The sequence below is a fragment of the Strigops habroptila genome, chromosome 5 (genome assembly GCF_004027225.2).
Source record: "Strigops habroptila isolate Jane chromosome 5, bStrHab1.2.pri, whole genome shotgun sequence".
NCBI lineage: Eukaryota > Metazoa > Chordata > Aves > Psittaciformes > Psittacidae > Strigops > Strigops habroptila.
This window is the reverse complement of record NC_044281.2, coordinates 28,935,949-28,960,109: the sequence shown is the minus strand read 5'-3', so window position 1 is coordinate 28,960,109 and position 24,161 is coordinate 28,935,949. Positions and strand designations below refer to the sequence as shown.

At 37.8% G+C, this 24,161-nt stretch overlaps 1 protein-coding gene and 1 long non-coding RNA gene across 7 annotated transcripts in view; one reads left to right on the top strand and one right to left on the bottom strand.

Annotated features, from left to right (window-relative positions):
* RET (ret proto-oncogene) overlaps nt 1–24,161 on the bottom strand; it is a 152,709-nt gene that overhangs the window by 11,433 nt on the left and 117,115 nt on the right. For 3 of the 6 annotated variants that reach the window (XM_030485495.1, XM_030485496.1, XM_030485497.1), the window contains 11 exons: nt 23,649–23,850; nt 22,995–23,194; nt 18,202–18,460; nt 16,900–17,025; nt 15,346–15,456; nt 11,222–11,341; nt 9,468–9,724; nt 8,118–8,265; nt 4,790–4,897; nt 3,046–3,260; nt 2,815–2,937 (listed from right to left, as the gene is read on the bottom strand). In XM_030485495.1, coding sequence (XP_030341355.1) covers nt 2,815–2,937; nt 3,046–3,260; nt 4,790–4,897; nt 8,118–8,265; nt 9,468–9,724; nt 11,222–11,341; nt 15,346–15,456; nt 16,900–17,025; nt 18,202–18,460; nt 22,995–23,194; nt 23,649–23,850 — 1,869 coding nt within the window. Of the gene's footprint in view, nt 1–4; nt 879–2,814; nt 2,938–3,045; nt 3,261–4,789; nt 4,898–8,117; nt 8,266–9,467; nt 9,725–11,221; nt 11,342–15,345; nt 15,457–16,899; nt 17,026–18,201; nt 18,461–22,994; nt 23,195–23,648; nt 23,851–24,161 lie in introns of those variants that run through there. The other 3 variants (XM_030485498.1, XM_030485499.1, XM_030485500.1) reach the window with 3 other exon arrangements.
* On the top strand, nt 631–23,955 carry LOC115607828. The gene is made up of 2 exons (XR_003991356.1): nt 631–1,609; nt 20,923–23,955. It is a non-coding gene; the product is annotated as an uncharacterized LOC115607828 (long non-coding RNA).

The window sequence follows — 24,161 nt, the reverse complement described above, 5'->3', positions numbered from 1 at the left end:
AGGAGAAAAAAAGACAACAATGCCATTACTGGTCAGAAAATTAAGTTTCCAAGTGGAAAACCGAGGTGTTTATCTTCAAAACTGTAACAGATACTCTGTATTCTAGTATTTTGCAATCAACTGAATGATTTGGCATTTCATAAGAAAAACAGTGAGGAGAATAATTGTAAGAGTTTTTAAATTCACTCATTCATTTCATTCTGCACACTTCAGTAATCTAATTATGTGCAATAAGGTGTTGTGGTTTTTTTCCAGGTAGTCACCAGTTTACACCAGACAAACTCAACTCTCCTCAACAAAGAGCTTCATCCAAAGAGTTAAATTCTTCAAACATGAGTGTCTGCCTTCCCATTCCTTTTGGGAAATACATAAATGCAAAAATGATGGGGAATGATGATTAAAGACGAAGAGCTGTCTTTTTTTGTATCGGGGATGATGCATAAATGGAAGCACCTATATGTCAAGATATCTTTAGTTTCACAACTGTACCTGGATAGTCATATTTGGTTACTTGTTACTAAATTGAATCTACAAGTTGGTAGTTTCCGCTAGCAGAAAGTCACTGATAAAATCTGAGAAATCTGCCCCAGATATTAATAAAAATCTAGCTTTGCTAGATTATCCAGGATGTTTCATAACCTTCACAACATCAGTAGGATTCATGACTTACTTTTTCTCATTAAATTCATATATATATACACATATATGCAACAATTGTTTCAGAGGGATTTGAAACTTATCTTTTTTCCTTCCTCGTTATTTTTTTCGTTTCCGTATTTCCCTATGCAAGCAGACAGATGCTTGTTAGGCTCTGAAAAATACTACAGTGACAAGTGTCTCAGAAGTAAAGAGAAAATACCCATTCAGTGCGTTAACACCTGCCAAATAAAATGAAACTGCCTTATCATTCTTAAAATACAGAGCAACTGGTATAGATCAATGTGCAGCACATACATCACAAGATAGCTAAATGAACGTGGCAAAGCCCTTTTACATATGATCATGTCTTCCAAAAGTTTTTTTCCCTTTCCAACTTACTTCGACTTACGAAACATTCACAAAAAACTGGCCTGAAAAAAACAAGGAAAGCTAAACTGAAAATTCACAGTATTTATGGAAATCTTTTCATAAAATTCTAACATTTTCACACTCACACACAAAAAAATCTGTTGGCAACTCTTTCATGTTAAGTCACAGAGGGAGCTGAACCAACAGTATTCATCTTAGGAAGAGTCAATAGAAAGTAGTGTCTGGCCTGGGTCTGACTTGTAAAAGTTCTGCTGATGTCAGTGACAGGTGGACACAAACAGGCAGAAAGTAGGATTTGGCTCCTACTTTTTACAAGTATTTTTCACAAGAATAAATAAATGACAAGTCTTAACTTCGTAATCTCAAAGTTATTATGCTCAAGTGTTTCTTTTCAGGGAGGTAGCAATGTGACTCAACAACTCATCTTTCCATCATATTTCCTTTGCAGAGAGCTACAGATGAAGTGTTATCATATCCTGAATCCTGCCGTGAGCACTGAGCAGACAGAACTGTATCTAAGCACCTGACAACAATTTACTGTGGCAAGGAACGTGGAATTGCTTTAAATAACCTCTGGCAGGTATCATTAGCTCCTCATCTACCCCAACGTGTGATTTTGAACCATTTTGATTAAGACTCAGTATCTTTCATACTTTTGGAAGTACTTATAGGAGGGCTTCAAGTCTTCTGCATAGATGTGGTAATTCCTGAAATTAAGATCTTTATAGAAATTGTCTGCCCTTTTTTTTTTCCAACTCCTTAGGAATTGTTGATGTTTTCAATTATAAATAGGGAAAGAGCCAGAGAAAAATGGTGGTGGTTTTTATTTGTGTTTTCAAGCAGTGTGATGAGGAACTCAATAAACCTCATTTAAAATTGGGCTACCCTTTGCCTGTAAAAAGGTTAAGTTAAAAGCTCCCGCAATGAAAAAAGGTGTCATTCTTCAGTATTTATGTTAACAAAACATGCTATTTTTAATCATCCTGTGTGAACTCTCTAGCCTTAAGAAAAAGAAACAATTTATTAGCAAAAAGCACATGGCTTTTGAAAAAAATAACAGATCTCATCCTGCTCTTTACATATTGTCTTGCAACTCTGCACAGTATCACAGAACCGCTGAGGCGGACAGGGACCTCAGAGCAGGGTCAGTCACAGCACATTTCTTGACACTATTTCCACCAAGGTTTTGAGCATCTTCAGGCATGGAGATTCTCTGGCCAGCCTGTTCTAATGTTCGATCACTGTTAGTGTAAAAATGGTTTTTTTTCTTCTCTTTAAATGGAATTATTCATATTTAAAACAGCTCCAGTGCCTCTTGTTCTGTCACTGGGCTATAGTGAGAAGGGCCTGGCTTTGTTGGCTTTATTCCCTCTCATCAAGTTTCCCCTGAGCCCTCTTTTCTCCAGGCTAAACAAACACAGCTGTATCAGCCTCTCCTTGCATGTCAGATGCTCCAAGGCCTTAATCATCATAGTGACCCTCCTTTAACTTTTAACTTCTACATACTAGGAATAAATTGGTTTTGTTGGAAAGTCAACAAAAAGAGTTGGAGGAGGTAATGGTGACTTAAATATAATACATCTTTTACATATATATATTACTGTCCCACTGACTAAGCTCATAATTTTGCTTCAACGTCGTTTTAATTCTTTTAAAATAGAGCAATTAATCTAAGTTAATAAAAAATAGCTATTACTTTTTTCTTCTGTGCTCAAATCCTGCAGTATAAATTCATTCTCTTGATTAGGTAATAATTCCCACTACTGTTTTTAATATGCACTGTACCTTGCTCCTCTTGACATATGAATCTTCTTCATATACATCACGGGAGAGGCCAAAATCAGAAATCTTCATTTTGCGCCCTTCTGCCACCAGTACATTCCTGGCTGCTAAATCACGATGGACAAGCTTTTGGAAGAAACCAAGAATAGTGTTTATGCTTCTTGTGGAGGATCCGACTGCTGACATGTCTCTCTATCAAAAGGACAAACTCAGATCATTAATACACTGCCCTACCTTCATTTCTGCAAGGTACTGCATCCCTCGTGATATCTGCCATGCAAACGAGATCAGATCTCCCATCGTTAAGGCTCTCTCATCAGGGTTATCCAAGTAACTTGAATTTCTGTTGCCATCACTACCCACATAGCTTGGTCCTACTTTTCGACTTTCCCTGAGAAAACTGCGCAAGGAGCCATATTTAGCATATTCCACAATTAAATACAGTGGGCCTGAAATAAACAAACACACTAGTAAGTAAACAATTAACAGATAACCATGTTTTTTCCACCCCTGAAAAAGCCTCTTCTAATCAACACATTGTTCTTAACAGTCCAGACACCTCTGGCCTTTACATAAAAGGCAGAGAATCAACCATGGAATCATAGAATATATTTAGCTTACATCCTCTAAACAAAGTGAGTGAACTTCAGCCTAAATCTAAGCAGAATTCAGGCTCTTGCCTACATTCCCTCATATAGATAATTTGAGACTAAAGAAGAGACAACCCTCTTACAAATCAGATCTGTGAAACAGCCTAACTTAGAGAAACTTAAAAAACCCCATTTCTGGAGTGTGCAACACCGAGCTCACAAATCATCTGCTAATTCCAGTGTTGTATTTAAGGTGCCTTTTCAGAGCACTTAGAAACATTCTGACATTTCAATCCATTAGTTTCTCCTCCTCATTACCCACATGAATAATACCCGCTCAGTGCTTTAATGCTAAATACATTTGTCTGCTGTATCAAAGCCCTCCCCACCTCATACGCTAATGAACTAATGTTATATTTATTAAAAGCCTGTGACTCAGAAACAAGATTCACTTCCTTTGGGATGAAAAAATACATTGTACTGGAAAGAAAAAAAAAAAAAATCCCACCCCACTGGTTCATTACCTTACTAAGACACAGAGATGACCCAGTCCTGAATTATATTCTCTATCCTCAACTAAAAGTGACAATTTCAACAGAACTGGGGGGGGGAAAGAAGGCAGGCCTGTGCTCAGTATGCATACAGTGCAACATGCATACTGTGATTTTAGGCTGCATAATTACAGATGCAAAAGGAAGAGGATGTTGCCATGCAACTTCATTTAAAATGAATAGAAATTATTCATATCAGTTCCTACGCATAACAATGAAAATTTGCTTCATTGGCAGTTTATAATACACGAGTCTGAAACTTTTCCCCCCTTAAAATATACCTTTCAATGACTGTAGCTTTTAGCAACTATTTTACAACAAGAGGCAGACAATAGTTTTGTGACAGAGAAGGAAAACTGAGTATCAATCTAACTATCCATCTATATTCTAATAAAAGGATCTGTAGTTATCTTTTGTTTGTTTAACTGATTGTGGGGTTTTTTTTCCCCAAAAGGAGATCTCACTTCCTGGATCAGGCAACAAAGCATTGGTTTAGTATGAATAATAACAACAATAATGAAAACTCAAACTTTAAATATTATGCACATTTAAAAACACTTAATGAGCATCAACATAATATGAAAATATACATTGGAAGAGAATTGGTAGTAGATTGGTTAAATTTAAATCAAAACATGTATTGAAGAAAACCACAGGAAGAACGCTTACACTGAATTAGCATTTCCCCTTCCCTTCAAACATCACTTTTCTTATATATCCCTCATTTTTTCAGCCAGCAGCAAATTTAAAAGATGCTCAGCAATCATTAAGCAGTACTCCAAACCCATCAATGAACTATTCTTTAATTCATCTTAATAAAGAGCTTCCAATATTTACCATCTTGACTGCAGGCTCCATACAGTTTGATGACATGAGGATGGTTCACCTGTTTCAAAAGGTTGAACTCTGAAAGCAGGTCTCGCAGCTCACTCTGGGAAGCATTTTCTGCAGAAAGTGTCCAAACACACAGTTGTGGTTAGGAAAGCATTACTCAAGAGTTTTCTACATACCGTCTGAAGTATGAGATCAACTGTTTATCCTGGAATTAGCAAGAGTCTGGAAAACTCTGTACTTCCCCACAGGAAAGAAATTTTCCCATCTCCACTGTCCCACAGTCATTCATATCAGAATCAAGTGAATGGGACTGCTGCTGTTCTGGCTTGGTAACCTGCTCTAATCATCATTACTCTGCCCTGATACAAATGGTGATAGAACCAGTAGGTCAGTCAAGAATCGACCAGAGTCTCTAATGTCTTGCAGATGCCATGAAATTGTTACAGACCTTTTCTAGTGTTTTAAAGGAACTTTCCAGGGTGAATCAGTGCAGTCGAAGCTTCAGAAACATATGAAACCCAAGATTTTATGTTGATCAAACAAAAAAGACAAAAATATATTTTCTGACAATGTAAAAATCCACTAACCTACTAGCTTACACTTGTAGCACACATCCAGATTTAGAGTTCAGAGGCTAAATGCACAGTTCAGATTGATTTTACTGGGAGACATGTAAGCAGGCTTCTTTGGTGTCAGTGGGAATCGTATGACAACGTACTGCTCCTAGAGGCTTTCTTAGCCTTTCAAGCCTTACATTTTTGCAGAATTCTTCTGACTTAACAAGCTTTCTCTTAGAATGCAGTAGGGCTTGAAGTAGATTCCTAATTATAAAGACACCACAGGTCAGAAATAACCCTTTTTCTACCTTATCCTTAATCTCTCTGACACACAGAACCTGCCAGACAGTTCCTAGAGTATTATTACTGGGTAGCTGACAAATACGTGGTCACATTTACTTAAGGCTAATAAAATGCAAGCTCACCTTCTGCTCTTTGGTACTGTACTGCATGTTTTTCCATAAAGGCTGTAACCACCAAAGGATTTATTTACATATCTATTTAAAGTATGTGTGCTAATAGTTTTCCCTGGTCGTGATATTTTTTTTATTTTCTGTTCTACTGTATGTTTGCATCAGCGGTATACGTTTGTATGTGCCATATATTATCTTATAGTCTGAACCTCCACTCAGACTTCAGTCTTTTATTTCAGGGAGTGCAATACGAGATGGTCTCCCACTACTGATAAGGACTACAAAAAAATATGTATTTATCTAAACCAAAAATGAACAACATCAACTTAATGCCTGTGAGAAAGTCCTATTTTTGTAGTTCTGGAACGGTGTAGCATGTGCAGGAACAGAACTAAGTTCCTCCTGTACCATGCCTGTTTGTCTGCTGGAAAAACTAACTTCAGTGGTGCACAAATGGAGACAATTAGCTCTGAAGCTTTATGCCCCTTCTTTTTAAAAATTGTGAATCATGTCTATTGATGTATTTTTTGTTTGTTTGTTTGTTTGTTTTCCCCTTTAATTTTATTGTAATGAGGGCATTTGCATCATGCAGGAGATCAGATTTAATTCATATGAAAAAAGCAGTCATAGAGGGCTGAAAAAAATATGCCTCTGTTCCTTTAAACCTCCATTTATAGCTCCGAGACTATTTTGGTTCAGCTGTTACTTACTGCTCCTTGTTCCCTCCCCAGTGCATAACACCAAGTCAACAAAGTAGGGAGAGTCTTACCATAGTCTGTTCTTAACCACAGATTGTGTCCATCTGCAAAGCTCAGACAGGAGATGACTTTCATGCAATAAGCAAGAGGCTTTCTCCATTAACATACTGGTATACATACCATTCCCTTTTAAAGACTGGGCAGCACAGAGTCCCTAATACTTGGACAAATCACCCCCTTTGCATCTCTTATAGGGAAAGAATGGTGATGTTGGCCTGATCCAAAGTAACTGTCCTTTATACTTCCTGACAGCATTATAAAGACCACTGTGGGCTGATGCAGCGTTTCTCATACTTCAGTTGTCATGTGTTAACAGTAAAGTTAAACCAATAACAACAGATAAATATTTGCAGAATGACATATGTTCTCTGCAGTCAAGTTGGGAAATGGAATTTCAGGTGACTATCTGCATTGTAATTTACATTACAAAGTGATTCATTAGAACCTGAAGTATTACTCTAAATGTCAGATCAATTTATTAAAATAAGGTGCTTAAAATAAAGGATTACTCCTTCACATTATCAATTCTGCCAATTTTCCTTTGTAATAGCTAGGGAAAGCTGAATGTCTTGGAATCTTAACTCAGTCACATGTTGTTGGTAAAAATGTGCTAGAATAAGCAGTGACACTGAATGCATAAATATATATGAAATGAAATAATAACTAAGACTATTCTATTGATAATTGCATACAGGTTGTTATTTGACTATTACAAGTAACAGTTAATTAGTCTTCTGAAAAACTTAGTTCCTAGACTTCCTCCATATGACCTGTTTTCCATTGAACCTTTTGCAATGCAGACATGCACTTCATAATGAATTTACTTATTTGGTAACATGATGGGACATACGGCATCTTTGCTCTCAAGTAGCAGCAGATGTAGTTTTGGGTTGGTTTTTTGGGTTTTTTTTTTTTTTTTTAATTGCATATAATAGAAATGGTAATAAGAAGTATAACATTTTCTTATAATGACATGTTTTTACTTATAAGCAGCAGTGAATGGTTGAGCTCAAGGTCTCATGCTATCATCTTAACATTATCTAGGCATACTTTGTTTTCCTCAGCTTTAGAGTCTTAGGGAAAACTGAAGATGCCAGGAGACAGCACTGGGCTATTCATGCCAGTTTGGCAGAGCTTCTAGTAATTGAAAAGCAGATCAGAAAGTATAAAAGTAGATAGAATTCTCAAACAGAAAAGTACTTTCATAGGTCTGTTCTGTCTCTTGATGCAATTATAACATGATTTATTTTAAAAGCTCTGTCAAAGAAAACTGGGTAGAGGAAAAAAAATATCAGGAAACTGTAACAAACCCTCGCAATATTTCCATCAATGCCAAACAAAATTAAATATATTTTCTATGTTAAGACAGAGGCTCCTTGGACATCACAAATTAGAATTACTCGTGGAAATTACCTGGATCAATGTGATGCTAGCTCTTAAAGTCAGAAATCTTCCAGCATATAACAGAATGCTGGAAGAAATATAGCCTGTGACACTGGTTGGTTTTAGCTAACATTTACTTTCAAGCTACTCCCTTCTAAAATCCATTCAGAGGTTACAACAAAAGGTTTTCAAATAATTTCAGACCCAGATGGAAATGTACCTTTTAACATTTTCACTGCGACAGTGGTATAGCCAGCCCTTCCCTTGAGTCGGAATGCTGTTGCCTTGACAACCTTTCCAAATTCTCCTTCTCCGAGAGTCTTGCCCAAAACTAGGTTCTTCCGAGGGAACTCCCATTTTGGGTCTTCCTGCAGGAGAGAAAAGGAACCCTATAAGATGAAGCAAGAAAAGGAATGGCTAGCCACATGCGAAGCATTAATGTTCAATAGGAAACCATTCTTTAGGAATAGGTATGCTTTAGTATACAATGTTTGGCTGCTCTTTTTATCAATCTCAGTGTAATCTGATAAAAGCTTCTGAAACTCTAGGTATTTTGCAACAGTTTTCCATTACCTTGAAAACACCTCCTTCGAAACAGGGTGCACATGTAGTCTATGGAAAATGGATTGTATTTTCAGGTCTGGAAAATTGGGTACACATGAAAGATGAACTGATGCAGCATAAATGCTTGCCTTCAGAGTAACTAGGAGTATGTGACCTTGGACTTCACAGAGAAATAAATCAGTTTTACTCAGGGAATAAGGCTCCCCCTTAAGAATTCATCAGAGGCAACAATCCTCCTCTTACAAAATTAGTGTTATTAAGCCTTAGAGTTGCAAAATGATGACAGATGTATAAACCAGACAAGAAATTAAAACAAACTGAGCACAAGTTCTGTGAAGACCTCACTATCTAAAATTCATACAGATTTTATGTTGCTATGTGTCATATAAAGTGGCAGTATTTCTCTACTAGCTGGCAGGCATCCCGGGTAGTATGTGATCCAACAAAGAAGAAACTAGATTAAAGGTATGATAGTATGAAGCGCAAAAAAACTTCAAATGTGGGTAAAACTGACACCTACAGTCTGTGTATCAGAAATCAGGAACAGATTGAACAGATCTCAGCAGGGTTTTTGGTTTTGTTTTAAACTTAACCTTGTTGTAGTACTGTGGCTTATCAGAGAGACTACGAACCTGTGTATGTATGAACCTATTAATATGTAATTGGACAATGTTAAAGTAAAACCCCACTACTGTCAAATGCAGAGTTACATTTAGGAAAAAAACATCAGCTCAAATTAGACCTAAAATGTCTAAGATGATATATTAAAACATAACGAAAGTGGAAGAACACACTGGCCTCATAGACTAGATTATATGGTTTATCCAATTACTCATCAAGTATCTTCAGTTCCCTGCCTGTTCACGTGATTGCCAATTTAGTTTTTTGAGTTGGGTATTTCTATGAACAGACTGCATTTCTGTAACATTTTCTGCACGCATAAACAGCATTCTTTAGAAACAAGACAGACATCAAAAGAAACCATGCAAAATGACATCAGGCTTACTGGTATTTTAAAGGTGTCTACCGACACCTGGTTCTCCATAGAATCTAAAGAAGGCCGGCGGACATTAGTGGAAGAATAACTGATGGGGTAGGACTGGGCTGGGCGCCGGAACGTCATTTCTGCAGAGGCAATAGGTGGCTTCGGAGAATTCTTGTGGTAACGATGGATGAAATAGGAAGAAAGCAGCACAGAGATGATGAAGGACAGCAGCACTGCCCCTGCTATCACAGTCTTGCACACATCATCACATAGTGGCTCTGTAGACCAAGAACAGCTTCTTAGAACTTTCCTTGTCTCCTTCTTCTGATTAGGCAGTGCATATAATGCACATAGGTGTGACAGAAACGTAACTCAAAATCATTTAAAAACCTAAAGGAAAAACTTACCAATTCTTTTTTTTTATTTTGGACACCAGCAGGTGTTTGCCTAACTGCCTGCGTAAATGTAAGGACAGCTAGCTTGATCTGGTGTTCTGTATCTTCATAGATGTAGGCTACTTGTGACACTCTTCTTTAAGACCCAGCCTGCTAAACATTCATCTTCTAATACCACTTATCTCCTTGAAGATCTATGACTGAATTTTGTTTGTGGACAACAGTTTATGCCAGGGTAGTTCAACCCATCAAATAAAACTTTCAAATATGCATTTAATTTATTATGTCAATTATTAGCTATTACAGAATATTTCTCTTTGTCTTTTTAGATTATACAATGACAGAACATTTTTACTTTGTATTTAACTAAATAATTTTTTCTGAAAAAACACTGCCTAATGCTGCAACTGCTTCTAAAGTAATCTGCTTTTTTCTCCTCCCCACTTACTACCTCCCCTTTTGCAGAAGCACTTTACTGTCTTTCTTTGGAAACTAAGTTTCTTTAACTCTAAGGGTCCCTGGACAGCACCCCTAGGGGGTCACTCCCCAAAGAAACTGTGAGATCCAAAATACTGTCCTTTGCTCATCAGATAATCCTGACTTCAGATACATAATTAATTTAGCTACATCTGCAAGCTGTACCTCAGAAATAAGTGGAAATAAATGGAAACAACATCTTTCTAGAACAGGGAGTGAAAAAAGACAAGAAAAAAAGGAAGAAAAAAAAATACAGCAGGAAACTTTATTTTCTTTGGCTTACGCCTGAGAAAATTTACTCAAAAAAGCAAATCAAGATATATTCGAAACAATTTGGTTTTCAAGATGCAAAATATTTTATGTTATCTTTATTAATAATAAAAACAATTTAAAAAAACCCCATTTTTTAATCCCCATCAATCTCTTTCTAACAACTGCGTAGAGGCTTTCTGTCTAAACAAAGGTCAATGAAAAAAGTAATCCACTCCTCCTCCTAACACAATGGGTGCTGGTTACCTCTGACATTTTGAAGTCCAGATTTTCAGAAATGATTAGGAAGCTAGAATTACTTGAAAGTAATCGAAGTCATTATTCTAATTCTCCTAGCTGTCTTTGCAAATAGCAGGTGAGTCTCACTGAAATGCAAATGCTGCTGGAAATGAAAGGAGAACCAACCTGTTTGTCATGTAGTAATGGCTAAAAAAGAATCTTTAACCAAGGCTAGATATAACCCCCTCTGGAAATTTTCAGGCTCCAGAGAAGTCAAGGTGACAGTTCTTAAGTAATTTTATATTAGCAGGATCTGACCAAAGACAATGCTTATTAACACGCCCACAAGTTTCAATCATTGGTAAATACAGAGGAAAGATCGGTATAAGAACAGCAGATAATGTTTAGACTTACCCTTGATATCATCTTTCTCACAGTAACAGTTCTGTCTTGGGAAGCAGTAACAAATGCCATGTCCTGACTTAATTCCAAGATTTCCAATGCCCTTCCCATGACCACCAATAATGTTTCCACCTAATCAAATACAGACACAACCTAAGATTCTGACATACAGTTAAAGGGGAAAAAAAATGAGGGGGGTTCAAAGTTTCTCATGCGTTTATTCTAGCATGCATTTGAAATTTGACAAGGCACAGCACAGTGCAGTGATAAAGACAGGGAATCCTAAGACTTAAGGGCGACTTCCAATGCCTTTCCCATGACCACCAATAATGTTTCCACCTAATAAAATACAGACACAACCTAAGATTCTGATATATAGTTAAAGAGAAAAAAAACGGGGGGGCCCTCAAAGTTTCGCATGCATTTATCGTAGTAGGCATTTAAAATTTGACAGGGCACAGCACAGTGCAGTGATAAAGACGGGGAATCCTAAGAATTAAGGGAGAGTCTAAATTCTGAATAAGGGGACCTTGGACTGCTTTAACATCAGCCCTGATTAGCAGTTATTCCCATTATGGAAGACCCTGGATCAAAATTTATCTCTAATAAAAATATAATAGTTCTCTTTGTATTTGCATAGTTGGGATACTTGCCTAATTTCATATGCCCCTTGAAACTTTGTACAGAACCCCACTATTTAATGCCAAACATTTACTTCAAACGACCGTCTCATGGCTGCCCTGACTCAGTCTCCTGATAAAATATTATTGTTCTGTATCAGTGAGGTCATCTTACATTTTAAAATTTTCCCTAAAATATCTGCTCTAGTCTATTCTAGTTTCTCTCCACCATTGTTTTCAGTACTTTTTCATGCATGAGATGATGTCCAGTGGTTTAGACCAGCAGTCTACAGGCTTGAGTTCTGTTCCTGGTTCTGAAGCCAATTTCCTCTTACCTTGGAAAAGCCAGCACACTGTTCTAGAAATCATTTGTTCCATTGTCAAACTGAGATAATGATACTTAATCACATCTGTAAAATGCCATGGGATAGTCTAGCGATAGCACTAAGAGTAAGTGCCAAAGGTAAGTGATAAAAAATAAATCTTTCATTATCTAAAAAGACATTGTTTAATTTTAGGGAAAAAGTGCAGAACCTTACGCACAACTACCCTTGATTTCAAGCAGGAGTTCTTTATGCAGAATAATTGCAACTTTGTTTCCAATTAAATAATTTTTTTTCTGCATATATTATAAAAATGACCTTTAGTTGTGACACTTTTTATTTATAGACTGCCTTTAATCACAAACAGCATTTATAGACAGAAGCCAATCAAGTTCTGCAAGTTTAGCTGCCTTTCAGAAAAATTGGCTAAACTATAAAGGAATTCAAAAGATGAATGAGTTTTTTTCAAGATAGTCTTGATTTTATTTTAACTCATTTTCCTCCATCACATCTAAGTCAACAGTACAGTGAACGACTCTCTTACATTCTTTACATGTGTAACACGAATTGAGGAAAAGGATATTTTTTGGCAACCTATAGGCAAACATCCTTCTTTAGAAAAAGTGAAATGGGAACTTGAGTATTTAAGCAAAACAGATTTTGACCATTTTTCTAGAGAGGCCACACCTACCAAACTGTATGCAGCTCAGCTGGTTAATTCTGGAAGAGACTCTGCTGAGTCACTGCTCTGAGCTGACACTTCTTTGAAGCAGCACTGGCGTTCCCAAAACTTCTTGATTATCCCCTCACCAGCTAACTTTCTCTATCGTGAAAAGGTGATGAAGTAAAATTTCCATTAGACTCAGAAAAACACTACATATTTCTCTATATCTGCGTATGTTTGAGGGCTCGGAGGAAGGGAAAGCAGGGGATGAGCAGGTCCTACCTAAACTGTTCTTGAGCAAGGTATTTGAAGACAAAGGGGTTTTACACAGCAAGGAAATGAGTACATTGTCACTGCAGGTGTGTATTGGAAAAATGGAACTTCCTATATGCATTCCAGAGACTCAAAAATATATTTTTACCAATGCATTGCTGGTAAGGAAATTCCAAAATTTTTTAGTAGCGTTTTGAATTGTGTGGTGTTTCACATGCTTTTGTTGAAATCATCAGCTGTTTCCATTGCTCTGTGGTAGCAAAGAGCTTTCCCTGCTTCAGGGTCATTATGAAAAAGGAAAAAATGTGGCTCTATCCTACATCACACAGAAACTCCGGAAATTCAGAAGGTAAAAACATGGATTGTTGGACAAAACCAAAGATGACATCTGACTACCTGAAAACAAAGACACACAAAGCAAGGTAGAAGCCTAGGCACTATAGATCTTCTCCATTATCAGAAAGCCAAAGTTCAGAGGAACTTACTAAGATCTGTCACTTATGAATGCTTAACCAGATTCACACACTGCAACCAGCTCAGCAGCAGTTACTTACTATAAGAAAGTCTCTTGCTTAGAATGCAATTAGGTTGCCTCTATTTGACAGGCACAACCACAGCACCAGTTGTTTCAGCTGAGTGCCCTTGAATGTAATACTCACAGTGTTAGTGTGAGAAAGAAAATTTGAGACTCCAGTACACAGCCATCATAATGACACATGAATTACAAAAAAAAAAAAAAAAAAAAAAAAAAAAGTATTTTAGCAACTGTCTGTACTTAAAGAATACCCTTGGTCTAAATGCAACTGGTGCTTTCTATTTACTTCTTGCCAATCCCTTAAGAAACATCCCCTGCCAGTAAAAGCTGATATAATGGTACTCCTGCACCTCTAAGTTCCTAAAACACACTAATTTCTTTGTCTGTAAACATACGGCTTTTGGACACCAGCCCAGGTTCTGAACTGCATTAAATTATGAATAAAATTATCCAACTCAGGCATTAAAAAGGCATACATAACATCTTGAAAGCTTGTCTTAGTTGCCTGCTTCTATTATCTAATAAGACACTATTTCTTTCAGGCTTCTGTTGAGCAAAACATCTGATGCTGTATATATTGCACATTGCATGTTTCAGCATCACAGCCTCTGGCACAAATATTTCAACTTTTGGAATGACAACTGATTCTGGTTATTACCAACAAAGAATTCTTTTCAGATGATTAGAGAAGTTACTTGCATTCACTTCAAGCATTTCTGCCACTCAAAGGATTGGTTTTATGCACTCTAATCAAATAATTATCTTTCAATAAGTCATTTACAATACACAGTCCCATTCTTGCATGTAAAAAATACAAAGATGCCTCTTTATTAATTCCTTTTATAGAAGATCATAAGTCTTAGCCTGTAAGTAAATGCTAATTGCTCTCTCAATTTTAAAATGTAAACTTGGAGCATACTATGTCAGAGACAGAAGAATTATTCAAGAAACATCTATGTATTTATTACTGAATAAGATACTGATAGATAAAAAGATCCACTTAAAAATTATAATCTTATGAAAGACTGAAATTGCTCAAGTGCAATATACTGTTTTTCTAACCTTTGTATCTTCAGGGTGATTTGCAAACTTGCAGGTATGAGCAGGTATGTATATGAGTGGAATGCAGAAATATGTGCTCAAGAAAAAACACAAATGCTTTTCAACTCTTCCTTCATAAATTCTGCTCATATAAATCTGTCTGTATCTTCAAATAGATAAGGCATTGGATTATTTTGATGGCCACCTGTCAAACAAGGCCAGATGCATTTCCCCAAATGATCCTCTGTAAGCACATTTATTTTAAAAGGAAATTTTTTTCTTCTTACTTATTTAAATTGCAGTTCAAATAGGCATGGTTTCTACCATATTATGCTAAAGTTTGGAAATAGGGCATTAACTTGCCTAACACCTATACCTGTTTCAGCAAATACCTCCACTAAAAAACCACTACCTGCAAATTAACAAGGGATAGGAATGAGAATTATTGAGAAAACATTATCTTTCCATTTCTGCCAGCCAATAGGTGCTGGCTGACTGGCTTAAAAAAGAACAAGATTAGTCCTCATAACCTTAACTCTCTTGTATGACCCAAATGCAAGCATGATAATGCAGAGATGCTAAATATGTTGAGCTTGTAAAAGAATCTGTTACCAGGAAATCGGAACTTGAACAGTGATCAGCAGTGACATAGAAAAGCCCATCCTAAAACATTTTCATACTTGTGCAATCTTGGGGACACACAGCCGGATCTTTGCTCTCAATCACATCACAGATGCCATCCGGACAAGTCTTGATACTTGGGGTGCACGTGGAATAGTTTGTGGTGATCCCTGTTAACACAGAAATAGACAGCTGCACAAATACCGCAAAGCTTTAAAGGAAAGCTTATTCCATCTTCCTAGTGCACCTTGACACACAGGTTACTTTTCTTTTTAAAATAAACATCTATGAAAATAAATATCACCTGCTAAAGTAACAGGCAAGACAACTGCTAAAAGCAACTGGAAGAAATCTATTTTTTACTATGTTTTCTACTTTCAACAACCCTTTGGGCATGTCACTTGCAGTTACGGTGAGTATTACTTGAAAAAGCAGTACTTGACCATTTTGAGACTGAGGAGTTGCTTTCACAACTAGGGATGTCTCTGCACAATTTCACGCATAACTGAATATGAAGGTTACAGGTAGTCGAAGAGAACTTGTGATATTCATGCAGTTTGAAAGTATAAACCATCAGCACAGAAGCATTGCTCTGGAAGAGTCAAGAGTGCTGTCACCTGTCAGATCTGTGCTACAGACTACAGAAAACAGAGACAACAGAGACACAGCTTCTGTGCTCACTAACTACCTGCTGGGGCATACCTGCTCACAGGCTTACGTTTGCTATGTTCCAAGCTCAAGTCATAGTTGCAGAGATTATCTTGCGAGTCATAAGTCATCTGTTCCAGTTACACTGCTGCAAATGCAATCCACTACCTGTGTTCAACATCACACCAGTGACAAGATCAAGAATTACTATTCCAACTTCACCTCCTTTTCCTTCTTAGTGTACACCAAAGGAAGTGATCCTGCCCCTCTACTCTGCCCTTGTGAGACCTCACTTGGAGTACTGTGTACAGTTCTGGTGTCCTCAACATAAGAAGGACATGGAGCTGTTGGAGCAAGTCTACACGAAGGCCATGAGAATGGTAAGAGGACTTGAGCACCTCCCATATGAAGACAGGCTGAGAGAGTTGGGGCTGTTCAGCCTGAAGAGAAGGCTGCGTGGAGACCTCATAGCAACCCTCCAGTATCTGAAGGGGGCCTACAAGGATGCTGGGGAGCGACTCTTCATCAGGGACTGTAGCGATAGGACAAGGGGTAATGGGTTTAAATTTAAACAGGGGAAGTTCCCATTAGATGTAAGGAAGAAGTTCTTTACTGTGAGGGTGGTGAGGCACTGGAACAGGCTGCCCAAACAAGTGGTAAATGCTCCATCCCTGGCAGTGTTCAAGGCCAGGCTGGACAGAGCCTTGGGCAACATGGCCTAGGGTGAGGCGTCCCTGCCCATGGCAGGGGACTTGGAACTAGATGATCTTAAGGTACTTTCCAACCCTGACCATTCTATGATTCTATGTTTAATTTGGGTATTATGATAAAGTTTTTTTAGCCCCAGCTTCTATGTAGTTTTCTGTACCATGTTGTCCAGCCAGAATAAATCATTTTATATCTATAAAAGTCAAATGCACAATTACAACTAAACAGAAGCTTGATTTCACACAACAGAAATGTACCTTTTCCACTCCCCTGTCTCCACTGGCATCTTCCTGTTAGCACCCCCAGGCCACCACATTCTTCACATTCAGCATGGTGCTTACTCACAGCACAAGAGTCAGGACAGTCCTCCTCTTTCTTTAAAACTGTTGGGAAAAGAGTTTGCTGTCAGTTCAGTACAAGGGAGATGAATACACAAGCAAGTCAGCTCAAATCAGAAAGAAAATTCCATTTTTAGGGACAGATAGGAAGGACAGAAAGATGGAAAAAGGAGTGAAAGACTGAACACTGACCCAACTCTTAGTAAACTTAGATAACAGTTAAAAGAGAAGTCCAGGTTTTCTCTTCTGTGAAATGAAAGATAAACAGCAAGATCATGACAGCATAGTTATCTTTGCTTAACAGCACACTGTCAATGCCTAGAACTGTAGAAATGTGGTAACATACTGATAAAAGGAAAACAGAGACCACAGGTACTTATAGCTTCATACAAAACTTTTTAATTAAGGGAAAACACCTAGTACTTGGGCTAATGCAGTAGCTGCCCAAAGAGCACCAGCTAGAAATGTGTGATTTCAGACAGCATAAGGCTTTTGCAAAAAGAGATCTCCACTGCAGGCTTTTGTTTCTTCCTCCTCAAGCCATTTGCTCTTGGCATAGGAGTTCTGATGTGATAGAATGGAACAGTGGCAATTATTAGGTAGAACTGTAAGGTTTTGCATAAAGTGTGATATAGTTTGGAGAGAAATGATTGTTTCCAGTGTAGTCCTCCTCTGCTGTGATTGTTACAGAATATCTCTAACATTCTGCCCTTATAAACTTTTCAGTAAAACAAAGCCAGTGCAATTACTACATGAATGTTAAGCTTTTTTTAAATTTTTGTTTGTTTATTTTTTGTTTTTGAAAAAGGAAAAATTAGAGAGAGAAGTGGGGAGAAAGATGATTGAATAAATATACCTAGGCCAGAGATTTGTGATTTCATATACATATAAACACTTTTTTTTTCTTCCTTTTCTTCATATATGAAATATGAATTAAAGGTCAGACACACAAAAAAGATTCTTCTAAGTCAAATGTCATCATGAACATTAGGAATTGCATATATTAAACCACCTTTCTGTGAATTAGTTCTTCAAACAAATATCTGCTACAGGCAGGTCTAAATCAAAACTCAAAAGTCAACCTTTGTGATCTGTATCTTGTAGCCCAGAGTCATTTTCATTGTTAGTGCCATCGCTTTATAGATCACCCTACTAACACATCACCCAATACCAGTAACACTCGTGAATAAGTAAATAGTTCTAATTGACTTGGGTACTTACGAGTTCCTTCCAATACAACAGTGAGAAGGGTTTTGGTATGTTTCCTGCTCTGCTTGTCTGTAGCTTGAATAGTGTATTGTATTTCCTTGCATTCAGGTCTGTGCAGCACAGAGGAATCATTCACATAAAGGCTTCCATATTTGTCTTCTCGGCCTTGAAGTATGCTGACAGCATAGCAGCTTGTGTTGGGGGACAGTAACTTGTAGGTGATGTTCACACCACGGAATTTCATACAGTTTTCAATGCAGATTTTTCCTATCTAGACTCAAACACCAAAAAAGAAATCACAGACAACAGAAAAAACAACCCCAAACAAAAAATAACTATACATCAAAAATATTCTGTGCTTCCCAAAAACATCTGAAAGACAATTAAGCATATAATATCTGGCAGAGTTCACCATTTATCTTGGGTTTACAACAGATTTGATATTTTACTACCGATGCAGTATGTAAATGCTTCAAATACAATATACCCTCAGTAAAAATGAGAGATAAAGTATTACCATTGTCTTGAGGCTAGCAGTGGACATGCAAAAAGCCTTGACCCAGAGACTCAGGGATATTTGGAGCCTACGGCTGATGGTCAGCAGCGTCCAGTGAGAACCAGACCCTGTGATTTGGGAAAGTCTGAGTTCAGTCTCCGCTCTGTCCCAGGCTGATCAGTGAGAAACACTTTGGTCTTGCTTGAAGAAGCAAAGAGCTCAGTGTGAATACAGCTGAGACTCTTTTAAAATAAGATAGAAATTGCTAATACATAATTTTCATAATATTACAGTCAAAAAGTTTCTGGCCAGCAGAGTTCTCGGAAAGCCTTAAAAGGAATAAGGACCTCATCGTTATCCATTTGCAATTTCTAAAACATTTTAATCTAAAAATGAAATATGCTCGTTTGCCATATTTGAACTTCTGCCTGCCAAAATATCTGCCCTAGAACACTCTTCAGTCTGAAACAATTTATTTAAGAAGCACAGGAATGTAAAGCCCCATCTCTTGTCCAGCTCCTACAGGAACTGATCCAAAGCTCACTTTGGATTTTCCATTTACAAGAGTGGGATTCAGATCAGGCCCAGAGGCGTTGGCTTTTCTTGCACGGAAAACCACAATGTGAAGGGTGGAGTGTTATTGAAGGGAACTGGGTGATGGATCCTTTTCAATTGCTGCAGTTAAGATGTGTTTTCAAGTAACACCACCACTGGTAAAAGCATATCTGTACATGGTCTACTGTGAGGTGTCCCTGCCCATAGGAGGGGGGCAGATGCCTCTAGTTCCAGGGGGGTTGGAACTAGATGATCATAAGGTCCTTTCCAACCCAAACCATTCTATGATCTTGGGTTTAGCATTCTTATTAAAGAATGGGGGGGGGGGGGGGGGGGGGGGGGGGGGAAACGAGAAAAAAATTCTACTATGACCTCTTCCTATGAACCTGGACTATTTAAAGTCAGAGAGGAAGCTTTTGCAGCCCTTGAAGCCATACTTTGTCATAGGATAGTCCCACTTAATTTAACTTATTCCCATTCACTTCACTGGTCATTTGGCACCATTTTTGCTGATTCGTTTTTTGTTTTGTTTTGTTTGTTTGTTGGCTTGGGGTTTTGTTAGGGTTTGTTTTTTGTTTGCTTGCTTGCTTGCTTTTTTTCTGGCAGGATAACATACAAAGACTTAAAGCAATCAGAAACTAAACCATTTCTTCCACGCCATCTCCTCTCCACAGCATGCTTGGACTGGCAGGAAGAAAAAGACAAGATTTCAACTGTTCATAAACTCTGTCTAGACACAAGGTCTAGACAGGTCCCTTCCAGAACCATGTCATCTTCATTTTTGTACTGTATTGCAACTGGCACAGTTTTGCAATTGCTTAGGTGGTGTTTCTTTAAGGCAGCACAAGAACATAGCCATGTTCCCTGGCATTAACCTTTATAGAGACTAAACTGTCCTTTCTGCCCACTCTGTCCTAATTGCTTTTTCCAGGCACCTTTTTGATCAACAGAAATTTTCTGCAAAAGGGATGGAGAATATCCTGCAAATATGGGGTCCCTGAAGAGCAGATTATCCTTAAGAGAGCATATGGGCCAGTTTTCCTTTCTCTGCATAATTTGAGAAGCTAAAAATGCCCTCCTCAAGACATTTCTGCAAGAAAGATAGGCTTTCTCTTCTTGCCCAACTCCATTAGAGAAAGCCCAAGCTTTAAACTTTGCTCTGAGCCACAGGTTCTGGAGTCAGCAACAGCTCCCAGATGCAGCAGAGCACAGCTCCAAGGAAAGGAGGTAGAAGCATCTAGTTCCTCTGTCTCATAAGGATGGTGAAAAATAGCCTGGTAATCAGGATTAACATCAACATACAGGGGAGGAACCTACAAAGGCGCTTGTTGCAAGACTCTGAATAGTTAACATAGAAATACCATTATCAGAAATAGGAACAGAAAAACCCATCTTTTGAGCTCCAGAGTTTAATAAAGTCTGGATAATGATAATGTACCTCTTCACTGAATTCCAGGGACATTTTGGACATATAACCTCTCTAAAAATCTCAGCCAATGTTATTCATCATTTGTCTCAGTAAATGTCAATAGAGCTTTAAGTTCTTTGATAAGTTAAATGCCACTGGGCAAGCCTGTACCATCAGGCCATGCTTCTGTTATTCAATTCATTTAGCTGCTCAAACAGACAAATGGCATCAGCTCAGCAGTTAATCATTTCTTCATGCTCTGTGTTTTCCTTAGGGCAAGAGACAGTTCAGCCTTCATACTGATTTGGCCCAGTACTTTTCCTCACTGCTCTGGCACATCACGGCTAATTATGCAGACAACTTTAATAATGTGAAGTGCTGCGGACTAAGCTGCTTACACTGACTTGTGCTCCAAGCCGAGCACACTGTAAATTCAAACCTCGTCTTGGAAATAAGTGGATGGCACTTTAACTGATTGAGAACACCATCTCCAGAGCGAGGATGAGTTTTGCACTTCGCTGGTCAAGAATCAGAACAAATCTCTTTGTGAATTTGTGTTGAAGCAGCACAAAGAGCAAGCTCTTCCCACCGACTTGGAGTTCTGGCCTGGAACACTTTTCCCTGCTACTACTGCCACCCAGTGAAACTGTACAGTTAGTGGGAAACGCCACTGTTTCCAGAAACCCTAAAATTCCCTTTCAGATGTTTGACTGTCCTGACAACATGCAAAACCAGCAGCTTTAAAAGTTAAATGGTTGGCTGGTTTGTTTTTTTTATTTTGCATTCTCACACTAGAAAACTATATACCCCCAAACTTCAAAACAAATGTGTTTAAGCAATCTAGGGTATGCATAGACAAACACAGTTTACCCAAATTTAATTTGGAACTCATTAATTCATATTATTATGGGATGCATACACCTATATATAAAATTTGTGTGCACATGTACATATATACACACATGCACACACAAAAAACCGCAATAAATTAAGCTATATTTTTATCTACCTAATAGTTAAGTTTCCACACTTCTTACAATTACAGTTATGTCATGACGTACATGCAGCTGGGGTCTATTTCTAGATGCTAAGAGCTAGGCCATAAGTATCTTGCGCACCTATGCTATTATTTCTTTTAACGGGAAACCCACTGGTTTCACCCTATCTAGGCAAGAGGTTTTTTTACGCTACTGAGAATAAAGCTTTCACAATCTGGTGCTACAAAAATACCCAAACTGAACATCAAAAATATTGTGATCTGCACAAAAAGCACATAATATGTGCTGAGGTTTTTATCAGACTGCAAATTTAATAGTTGCAGCTGCAAGTCATCACAAAATGATATAAAGAAGTAGCTTTCTGTAAGGAGCCCACTACGTGAGCACAGCAATAATATCTTTCTCTTATTTAGTATATTCAGTGCAGACTATGGGTAAAATATCTCTTGATGAAGCAATTGCATTATTATTGGTTGTGTGAGGCCCGTTCCGTACTCTGAAGAGCTATCAAGCCATAATACATTTCATCAGATTGAATGTAAGAACACACAATATATCTAACTTTCTTCTTTCTTTTACAACTAGCCAGAGGCTTGAAGATTAATAAAACTGAATTCTTCCTTAGAAGTCTTCTAATGAATTGGGTTTCTCTGCAATTGGGATGATCATATCATATTTTAGCCTCAGTCCTCCTCTCTGCTGTAAATACAGTGTCAGTTTTATAACTTTATTTCATTTTTAGGTATATTTTCCAGCAGCTCTCAAAAAATGGCTCATCACTGATGTTTTTAATATTCACTTTCACAATATTAATGACATTAAACTAGTTCCTTATTAAGGTACATGTTCCATAGAAATTACATTGTAATTTTTACCTGATTAATGTCAACCTGTTAGAAAGTGTTTCTGGAAGGCGTTATTAATGGCCATGGTGGTGATTAAGCTAAAATGAGTGTTAAATTAGGAAATGCATTAATTACTAACTAGCCATTATCTAGAGAAAAGCCATTAACATACTGCAATATGTAGAGCTGTGACTCCAATAGCTGGGACAAATTTCCTTTTTTTGCCCTTGATATTTTTCCAGTTATTTATGCCTAAGGGTTGCAAGTCCTCCTGTCTATAACACATTATTTTCATGTGTGGCTCCTCCTCTGTTGTTATGTGATGGGAGAGCTAGTGTCCAGTCTACCTGCTATCCACTGCATCCAGCAACAATCATATTGATATCACATTTCTCACTGCTTCTACTGAAAACAGCTAAAACCAATGCTTCCACGCATCTCACCACAGTGATCTATCTACTGAGCTCTCTCTGAAGTGAAAGTATAACCAACACAGTTCTTACTTGTGCAAAGCGTTCAGCATTTCTGTTCACTGTAAACTGGTAAGTCGTGTTTGGAAATTGAATGCTGACAGGGAGGATGGAGACATTGAAATGAAGCATCACCGATCTTTCTGGGCCATGAAACTCTGTGTCATTCACCAAAACATCCAACTGGAAGGAACGATGCTCTGTGACTGAAATGCTTTTATTCAGTACCAGTTCTGCAAAGGAAAAGATTAGTCCATTACCAACCCACGCTATCCACAAACGTATATTTCTATACAATTCCAATAAAATGATACATATCAAAATCATATGTATCAAAGTTATTCCTAACAGGAAACAGAAGGCAAGTTAAATATGAAAATATGCTCCTACACAGTTATGCTCTATGCCATTCAAGATGTTTGAAGAAGTCCTCTTTCCCTTCTACCTGCAGTGCTGAGAACCCCACAATCAGAACCTCTTGCCTATCAGCACCCACAACATCACGCCATAAGCTCCCTATCCCAGAGATGAATAAACTCCATTTTCTCAGTACATTTTTAAAACTCAGTGTTTGCTTAACTAGAAATTTCTCGGCTTTTTTTTGCTCAGTATTTACTTGGAAAAGTTCAAGAACTTATTGGTCAATTACTACCAAGCAACTTCTTTATTTGAAGAAAGAGACCTTACTGTACTCATGTCGAGTTCCCCTCACTTGGCTGCCATTTGGGCTGAAGTGGATTTCATCAAAGATGTGCTCTACCCGAAATGTTTCACTCATCCAGGGATCATCAGTAATGATGGTTCCTGTGTATTTCTTTCTGCTGCTTTCGAGGGGATAAATAGGTGTGGTGTCTGCATCGTATACAGTTAGCGTTGCAAGAACAGTTCCCTAGAAGGAAATAATAAATGACATTGCTGAACGACCTGAAGCTTTCTTTCTCTGATATGTGTTTGGGAGATTGAAATATTGGTCAAATAAAACCTTAAAACTTTCTCTCAAGCCTACTTTCATTCAAATTAATTTTAAGCTTCAGGTTATCACTATTTCACACCTATGGGGATCTGAGTTAGAAGAACAGAAGAAGACAGCAGTGAAAAAGAACTTGTCATCTTGTCGTATCACCATTTCAGTCTGTATCTAAATACAGTGCAAACTTTTGAGGTACGAAATGAGTGCACACGAAAACTCTTGATGTTTTT